Consider the following 9,708-nt stretch of genomic DNA (forward strand, 5'->3'; position numbering starts at 1 on the left):
GATCTTCCCAACCCAGGGATTGAACCCAGGTCTCCCGCATTGCAGGCAGATTCTTTACCAGCTGACCAAGGGAAGCCCAAGAATACTGGAGCTGGTAGCCTATTCCTTCTCCAGAGGATCTTCCCAACCCAGGAATTGAACAGGGGTCTCCTGTATTGCAAGCGGATTCTTTATCAACTGAGCTATCAGGGAAGCACACCTTAAATATATATAATTTTATTTGTCATTTACACTTCAATAAAGCTAGGAAAGAAAAAAAGACACCATCAGTTTATACTAACAATTTTTTTAGCTCTTTGCCTTTGAGTCAAGAATATCTTTCTGTATTTAACATAGGGCCTGTGCTATAAAAATTAGCTGCTGGATACTGATAATGTATTAAAGACAAATGAAGATGACAGAGATAGGGTCAAGTATCTCATATTTTCAATATCTTCTCTTCCTATGTTTATAATCTGCCTTAAAATTAACATAAAAATTTTTCCTTATGTATTCATACTCCTATGTTTGTGTCTCATTGGAGGTATCATCAAACCTAGAAATACAGCATTTTCCATTCCCTCTGCAAACCATTAAACAGATAAGCATAATATTGATATTTAAATTTGTAAATGAATTTGTTAGAACTGGGGTTAAGCCCAATGTTACATAAGTGGAAATTATTTAGTTTTTTGTTTTCAAATTTTATTTGAAGTCATACCTGTGTGTTATGCTTTTTATAGCATAAAGGTCTCAAAATAAAGATTGAGTTAATTTGGTGTACTTTTAAAAACTATTATTTGTTCTTAATAAAATAAGAAAGTTGGAATGATTGAAAAGTAAGGATTAATGCACTTCTGTTTATTGCCATAATTTATCTCTCATCCATTTGAAAGAAATTTGGCTCTCCTGAAGTCAGTTCGTATCGAAACTTGCAGCCGAATGTCAGACTTTTCTTTACTGTTCTATCTCAGTCACCCTTGTTGAAAGAACAGAGAATTTTATGCAGTTCCCTTTAACTTTTTGTTTTGTGTATGACCAAATATGATTGGCAGTATATTCTCTTAGAAGCTATACTTCTTACACAGATGTCTCACAGTCCTCAGTTTTAGGACCATAGCCTAGCTGTACATGAGAAAATCATGCCAGCGTCAAGGAAAAAAAAAGTTTTGTTTTTAAAAGGAATAAAATGCTCTAGTTAGCAGTGTTTAGAAATAAAAAATGAAATTCAGAAACAATAGTAATCTCATATTATTCCCTTCTTTTCTAGATATCTAAATTCAGAGAAGCTTTGATGCCAAGAAATGTTACATACATTTGCAAATACGTTAAAGAAAAGGCAAATAATCTAATTTTTACTGCTGGACAAATAGTAGATTTCCCAATTCCCTCCTTTATTGTTACTGCTTAAACTAAGTCTCTCTGTTCCAATGTGTAACTAATTTTAAATCCCATCTCTCAAGTCACTTCCTGTTTCTGAGTACAAAAAGCAGTCCTGAAATCAATTCTTTGTGGTCACACAACAATTCATTAGACTAAATCATCATCTAAGTTATAACACAAAATGAAACTAGTCTATGACATAATCCATTCCTTGCCTCTTAATTTTCTAGCTCTTTGTTTTGGAACTTCAGAGAAAAATAAAATCGAGTAACATAATATATTTTCAGATGTTCTTAAAAGTTTTCATTTTGTTGTTTTGGTTTCCATTCTTCATGTTAATTTATGCTGATTTGATAAAATTTTACTTTTGTGACTAAACTATAATACATTGTAAGTTATCTTTAATTCTAGTTTTGGAATAAAAATTATATGCCTTGAAGCATCCAATCAAATTGTTAATTTAGCTTGAGTGGCAAGTTTAGTTTTTTTTCCTCTTCCCTTCTTACTGAATCTTTCTCAGAGAAAAGGTGTTCTTTAATCTGAAAATCTAAAAATAACAGATGCGATAAGCAAATTATCATAACACTTTCCTGTTACTGTAGAAAGCTGAATATTTTGTAAGTATGAACAAAAGGAGTTCATACAGTTTTCAACTGAAATATATTTGGCTTTTAAATGATACTAATGTTTGGAAAACACACATTTTTATTAAATATGTTTTGGCTGCTTATTATTAATCAGAATATGTTAAAATATGTTAGATGAGTTAACAAAAAGGACTGAAGGAAATCTCTGTAGACCTATGTAGATGGATAATTTCAATTTTAAAATGGTTTTTGCATGGACAAGGTAGAGTCTTCTTATTCTTATCCCCTACAAAAAAACCAAAGACCAAGAAATTTTATGAATCATTTCTAGATGTTTTCTTGTTTTATTCTTTACAGATATATGATTTTTATGTCTCCAATTAGAAATTTCCTTTAAGATTTTGTCCTGTGAAAAATAAAAATAATTAAAGAATTAGAATTAAAAGTATCATATATCTAACAATCAGCCATTGCATTACAATATAACCTGATTAGTGACAAATTATAAGAATACTGAAGAAAATATAGTCTACTTGTATAGTTACAGGTGGCAAACATCTTTAAATTTTATGTCTGATAACCAAAATGCTATTCTTACTTTCCTTATCACTGAATTATGAAGTACTTTAATTACACCTTCCTTAGAGTAATTTTATTTTCCAGTGTTAGTAAAACTCATACTAGGCAGAGTTTGTGTCTGTCTTTCCTGCGTTGCAGGCACTGTTCTAAATGTGTTGCATATGTACCCTACTTAATTTTCCCACTGTCCTGGTGAGGTGGGTGTCATCACAATAGTCATTTTACAGATAGGGAAGCTGAGATACACAGACAGGAAGTGATTTTCCCAAGGTTATATGGTAAGAGGTAAAGCTAAGATTCGAACCTAGGAAAGGTATCTCTAAATTTGATATTCTTAGTTACTACTTTCTATTCCCTTTCTGTAGTTTCAAGGGCAGGATAGGCTCTGTCCCATTATAGTTTCTAAGTCCAGCAAACTTGAAATCAGAATGTAAAAAAGCAGGGTTTTCTTTTCTATTTTTTTAAAGGAATAACATTTTCCTACAGAAAATCTTTTCAATCTGGCCTCAACACAAGAAGATAACATCTGGAATTGAATTCTGTTGTTTATTTTCTTCTGAACTTATGAAAAAGAGTTTAATCTCCAAGACCACCCTAATGACGTCCAGACCACCAACAGGATTAACTGGCACTGGGAATTCAGCATATGTTTTACTAGATACAGAAAACCAGGATCCTGTCTGTCACAACAACAATGAACAGATAAGGCTTATGCATTCATGCATAAAAAAATATATATTTAGGATGTCTAAGATTGAGTGGCAGAACATATAGTAACTAGTTGAGTCATATTAGTGAACTTCTAACTTCATTAAGAGATTCCCTTCTTAATGTGGACATATATGAACATATCAGGCAGCTCCAGAGAGTTTCTCTGATTTTAATTAACTTGAGAAACAGTTCCTGTTTGCTCTCCTCCAAACCAAATATTATAGAAAACAAAGTTTTGAAAAAATAAGTGCCATTTTGCTGAAACAATAATTTCTTAATCTGACTTTTCAAAGCAAATATAACTTTTAATAGGTTCTGGATCCTTTATCTTCAATTTTTTACATCTTTGGGGAACACTAAGTTTTTCACTCATCTTTGAACTTTTCCTTTTTTTTCACTAAGATTACATTTTAACGGCAGTTCTTGACCTCAGTCATGGAAAATACAAGGGTTGTATTAGTTAATCTGAAAGGAATCCATTTCTGCTGTGTTTTCATTAGGCGCAGACAGAAATTCTAGTGGTTAATGTAACTTCCCAAACTGCAGTTAACAAATGATTTGTGTAAGACTTGCTATCTCGTTTTTTCCGTTGTCATCGTGACATGAAACAGGCCAAGTTTCCCGTTTGAAAACTCTAGACATTTGTTATACCACACCACCCCTCTCCTTTCTATTTTTTTCTTTTCAATGTGGAAAACAACAGCACTGCACTTTTTTCTGAGGAAAACTGTTTTACAAGAAACAGCCCTCTGAGACGTTTCCAGAAAGTTATTGTAGACCTGGAAACTTTACAAATGTTCTTCATGTCCAGCAAAGGCAATAACATCTTTCATCTCTAAAACTTTAACTCTTAAGCAATCCACTTTAATCACTTCAAGGTGGTGATATCATTGGATGTTACAAAATGAAAGAACTGAGCTGCACAATCTTTGGACCTCTGCGCCAGCCATCCACAGTGGGAACGAAACTATGGGGTTTCAGTAGATGGCGCTCTTCTCCCTGAGTGAAAGGCAGGGAGACTTTAGCACGCAAAAGTCTTGCATGCAACTCGGAAGCTGTGCGACAGGGGCTTTCGTGAGGGCTTTTAATTTCAACTCTACTCCTGGAAAACTCACATCCAACAGTTCTTGATTTTTTATAATGAGCCTGTAGATAAGACATCAACCCAAGAATCTGAATTAGTAAAAAGCACATAACCACAGTCTTTCTTTCTTTACCAGAATTGTTTCCGTGGCTTTGCTCTTCTCTCTTATAATAGAGATGTTTAATTTCAGAATTTAATCAGAATCTGTTTACTTAGAGGCATTTAGGTCATCTGATGATGAATACTCCAGAAATGGGAAGAAAATGCAAGGTATCATGAATGAAAAACACAAAAGTTTGTATCAGTACTTTATTTACTTGAAATTTATATTTTTACAGAACTGAAGATAATTTCTGGTTAAATTATAAAGGAGGCTCCTATTTTAAAAGTAGATTTAACAATTCAAAGTGTTAAACAGAAAAATTATCTTTTTTTTTTTTTTTAACCTTAGAAGTGCATTAACTCATATGTTTTCTAGGACAATATACAAGTTTTTAGTATCTCCTATGAACGACAGTTAAAAAACAAGAAAATTAAGATACCCTGGATTAAATGTTTGTTTTGTATCCTCTAATTACCTAAGATTTAACAGAATTTTTGTTCTAGTCTTAACCCCTAGATATTTCCTAGTTGTGGAATCTTAGCTAAAGCACTGAATCTATGTTATATGACTGACCTAAATATATATGTTATATTTATGTGACCAAGTATGTATTCTTTCCTTTTAAAAGTACAATTGTTTCTAGTGATTTTATGCCATAGTTTTTCAGTAGTTTGGCATGTTTCATTTTAAGGACAACACAAACCAGAAAACTTGAATGAGCTTGATCAGTTACAAATCCCCTCTTAAAACATAATGGAAATAAGCATAATAGAAAATAGATTCTCATAACCTGTGGTAAAGAACTGATTCTCTGAGTCCATTTACAGTGGACTTTAATTCTAAAACAATTAAATGCCCACAATTCATTATCACAGTGGAATTGTCAGAGTAACAAAATATAAGCTGAAACATTAGAACACTTTTAATTAAAACAAGTTTATCTCCCTACCCTAATAAAACAATATAAGTAATAATTGTTAATCCTTTTATTTACCAACTATTAAGCTATAACTAAAATACTTATGTCAAATATCCTAAAAAAATCAGAAACTTTACAAATATTCACAAAAATAGTTATATGTTGTATGTGTAAAGTTATATACTGAATTTTGAATATGGCCATAACATTCAAGTCCATTTCCTAAGTCTTTGAATATTATTACCATGTGTTTGTGTGTGAGTATGTGTGCTTGACAATATTTTATCAGTAACATACCTATTTTCTTAGCAAAGTAGTATTGACTATTTAAAATTCACAAGTAATATTTTAAAATATCATTATAAAATTATAGAATACAGCTGTGTAAAATTTATGTTGGCATTAGTATGCAAATGGTAACTGTCTGTCAGCCACTAGGTGGCGAGTCTTTGTATCGATACTTAAAACTTGGCATGTTTATAAACTACAGGAAATATAAAACAGATCACATTTCTCCATTGGTTCAAAAAACATGTGAATTAAATAGAACTTTCACAGATTTGTAAAAAGACCAAAATTTTGTGAGGACCTGTTTTATGTTCCAGAAAATTCATGTTAGTAGACTAGAAATCAGTGTTCATTAGAGCTGTTCTGCTTCTATCTGGTATTCTCAGGACATTTATAAGAAATCCATACCCCAGAACTATTTATGACTATTCTCAATGTGTTGAACATTCAACCACCTCCTATAATTTTCCTATAGCTAATCTATCAGAAAGATTTTTTTAAAACCTGTAATAAAAATAAGATATACTATTTTAAAACAATTTTTTTCATGACAAAAACAGTAAGCTGAACAAAATCTTTTTCAACTTTTTTTAAGCCTAAAAGCAAAATTTCATGGCTATTTACTATATTTTGAAACGAAATGGAAAATAAAAAGAACTTATGTGATATAAAGATACTGTAGAACACTTTTTAAATACTTTTTCCCCTCTAAAGTCGGAATGAGAAGGAAAATAGCCATAATGATTATAAAAGATTGTAACCACCAAGCAACCACAAATATTTTGTTACTCTTTTGAATTAAATGCAAAAGTTTTGTAGTCTTTCCAGTAAATGAGAACTCTGTGATTTTTTCCCCCCCCGGAAATTAGGAGAATTTAAGAATTTTTAGAAAAGTAAAAGATTTTATTGAGGTGGGGATGTGGTAGAAATCATTTGGTAGTTTAGCCAAGGACTGGGGGTTGTGACATCTTCTGGGAGGGTAGGATGTGGAGGGAAAGAGAGAGGAGAGGAAAGAATTGAGAATTAAGGGAAGGAAAGGCAGAGGAGACAGAAGGAAGGAAGAGAGAAAAAAGAGGGAGGCACATGGAGGACACTCGGGGACGAGGGAGAGAGTGATGGAGAAAGAGGAGAGGGAACAGGAGACATGGGCTTGCCTGGGACGCGGGTGGGGTGATGAGTGAAGGAAAGACAAGGGGGAGGAGGTCGAAAGAGGCCAAAAGGGGCGGAGAGAAAAGAAGGTGGAGAAAGGAAGGGAGAAGAGGAAAAAGGAGGAGAAGAAATAAAGGGAACAAAGAATATGGATATTTCTTTTCTTTTGTGACCATGGGCTGAATATAACTGAAGCGAGACCATTGGGTGTGTCCCCTTCCTTACATACAGAACCTGTGAGGACATTAAAGACATGATACTCAAAATGAAAAGCTGTTTTCAGACACATGTTCACCAAAGCAATAGGCTTAAATGTAAACTTTTTTATTATGTGTGTGTAGAAATGTAGATGCCAAGGCTTCTTCTAGCATCTTCAAATTTAGCACTTAAAGATTTATTTCTATGAAAATTTTAATTCTTATATGTCAGATATTTTCATGACTCTGAGAAACATATAAATTAAAAGACATGTTTTCACACAATGAAATGATGAACCAAACATGGTTTCGAGGAAATCAGAACATGAAAATCACCGCTTGCATTTATTAGAAAATAGAGCAAATCAACTTTTTAAGTCAAACAACACTAGCATCTTTACCTTGTTTGCAGGAAAGTCAAACATTCCTATTGAAAATATTTTCATAAATCTTCTCCTTATTAACATAAAAGCAGTTAAAATGTAGGACATGCAAAAACACTAGACCCTTAACAATCAAGTATCAGCAAATACATGTTAATCAACTGTGTAAGTGCTTGAAACCGAAAAAAAATAGAAATGATGAAACTTCTTTGCAGTTTCAACCTGTTTAAAGAATGCTGAAGATACTGTTGCTATTTTACAGAAATATATTCAGTGATTCTAGCAATATATAGTATTTCCCTTTATACTTAAAGCATGCTATTTTTTAATTATCTCATCTTACTGAGTAAACAAGTCTTAATACACTATCCTGACAAAGAACCCAGCATACAAAGGAGAACATAAAAGTATTACAAGAGACCAATAACTTCCAGATTGCTTAGGGAAGCAGTCCAAGATGTTAACAATCCAGGAGGGGAACTTTTTTAAGCCATTTAAAGAGTTTCCAGTGCCCTTAACATGAAAACAAGCTAGTACAAGAACATCTTTATCTTCAAGGACCGGAGAACTTTTAAATACAGAAATGACAATATTTTCTTTAAGCAAATATAAAAAGCACCATCCTGGTCAGTTCTACATTTCATAGCTGGGAGCTGACAGACAAAATTAGCATTTATGAGAGAGATTTCCCCTTTCTACCTATTTGTAAGGAGAAGGAAAGACAAAAACCCCATGAAGTTTCTTGAAAGCAATACCTACTCACCTTCCTGCTGTGCCAAAATAAGAGTGGGATGAAGCAGAGCGAAAAGTAACCAGGTCCCCTTTTGCACAAAGCTCATCATGTCTAAATATCAGACATGAGACTCTTTGTGCAAAAAGGAGAAAAGAAAAGCAGGTCAGAGTAGCACCATCAGTCGTTCCCTGCCCTTCAGCACCGGGCCCGTCATAAAACTCAGCCACTGAGATTCCTGTGCTTTGGCCTTAAATAGGAAAAAGTTTGGCTTCCCTCACTTTCCAGCCCCTTTCTGAAATATGAGAGCAGCACCCATCCCCTTAGCAGTAAAAGAAATGATTAATATGCCTTTTTCCCTTATGGAAGACACAACCCACAAAGAAAAATGGCACATCTGGAGTTTGTGTGCATCTGAGTGTGTATATGTTTGTTACATATTTTAGTCATATGTATATTTGCATAACTTAAAATATACATTAAAATGCTCTGCCTTGAGTTTTAATAAAAGAATTACATGTGTGTATTTTTAAATAACCCCTTATTAACAGCTGCATAATTTTGAGAAATTGCCTGATGCCCATTTTTTGAGCATGACTAATTTGCAACCCTGATCTTCCTAGAAGATATTTATATTGGGATTTTGCCAGAATCCCCCCTAACTCAATTTAAATAGGGAACTGCAAAAGATTAACTGGAAGAAAAACCTCTGTTTTTCCCTTTCATTCATCCACCCACTCTGAGTCCTGGAAATTCAGTTTTAGGTAATTGTCAAAAGACTATGTATCTAAGATATGTTTGAATGGCACCTGAAAAGTTAGATGCTTATCTAGAGCTGTTTCTATTTCTCACAAATTTCTTTAGCCAGCCAAAGAGGGATTCCTTGTGAGATTTCAAATTTTATGCTGCTTGTAAAAGCTGAAATGGATTTTTCTAGAGGAAAATTTAGCCCTTCATGTCTTGACTGTGTGAGAAACAGAAAGAGAAAGAGCTTGTCATGTGAAATATCAAAATAGTACCAGAAGTTCTCATTTTATCTGGATTGGTATAAATACTAGTATAAATATTTCCAAATTTGGATTTCCATGTGTCTAATTTCCAGACCACATTAACATAGCTTTTCAATGTATTTATTTCTGGATGTGGGGAGTAATTTCTGGGTTGTATTTGAAAGAAGGGCAAATAACATTTATAGGTCTTTGATAAATCTTTGCAAGAATAATGTGCTTATCTACAATACCAAGTTATTTCTAGCAATCAAGATATTTCTTTATAACCTAATCATCAGCCCTTCATTTATCTCTATATTCTGGATGAGCTACTCAATTGTAATCATGATCATCTGCATTTATTTTATTTTTGCCATGTCAACTTAACCATGCCATCTCCATGCATGTATGTGCACATAAAATTTTCCTCACCTCACAGCAATTCTTGGAAGTAACTCCTCTAATGCCTAGTTCAAAATTTTCTCCATTAAACTTGTTTTCATCTTCTTCTTTCTCTTTCTGCCAATTCATGTTACTCAGTTTTTACTCGATTCACATGTTATCTGTAGAATCCCAGGTTTCATCCATGCTGTAAGTGAGGACAGTAGTACACAGGCCTCCCTATAG

General features: G+C 33.3%; 1 protein-coding gene across 1 annotated transcript in view; it reads right to left on the bottom strand.

Annotated features, from left to right (window-relative positions):
* COL3A1 (collagen type III alpha 1 chain) overlaps positions 1-8,332 on the bottom strand; it is a 39,357-nt gene extending 31,025 nt beyond the window's left edge. The window contains exon 1 of the mRNA XM_020900312.2: positions 8,126-8,332. Coding sequence (XP_020755971.1) covers positions 8,126-8,204 — 79 coding nt within the window. The 5' untranslated portion in view covers positions 8,205-8,332. The remainder of the gene's footprint in view (positions 1-8,125) is intronic.
* Positions 8,333-9,708: the final 1,376 nt, after the last annotated feature.

The sequence above is a fragment of the Odocoileus virginianus genome, chromosome 13 (genome assembly GCF_023699985.2).
Source record: "Odocoileus virginianus isolate 20LAN1187 ecotype Illinois chromosome 13, Ovbor_1.2, whole genome shotgun sequence".
NCBI classification, from domain to species: domain Eukaryota; kingdom Metazoa; phylum Chordata; class Mammalia; order Artiodactyla; family Cervidae; genus Odocoileus; species Odocoileus virginianus.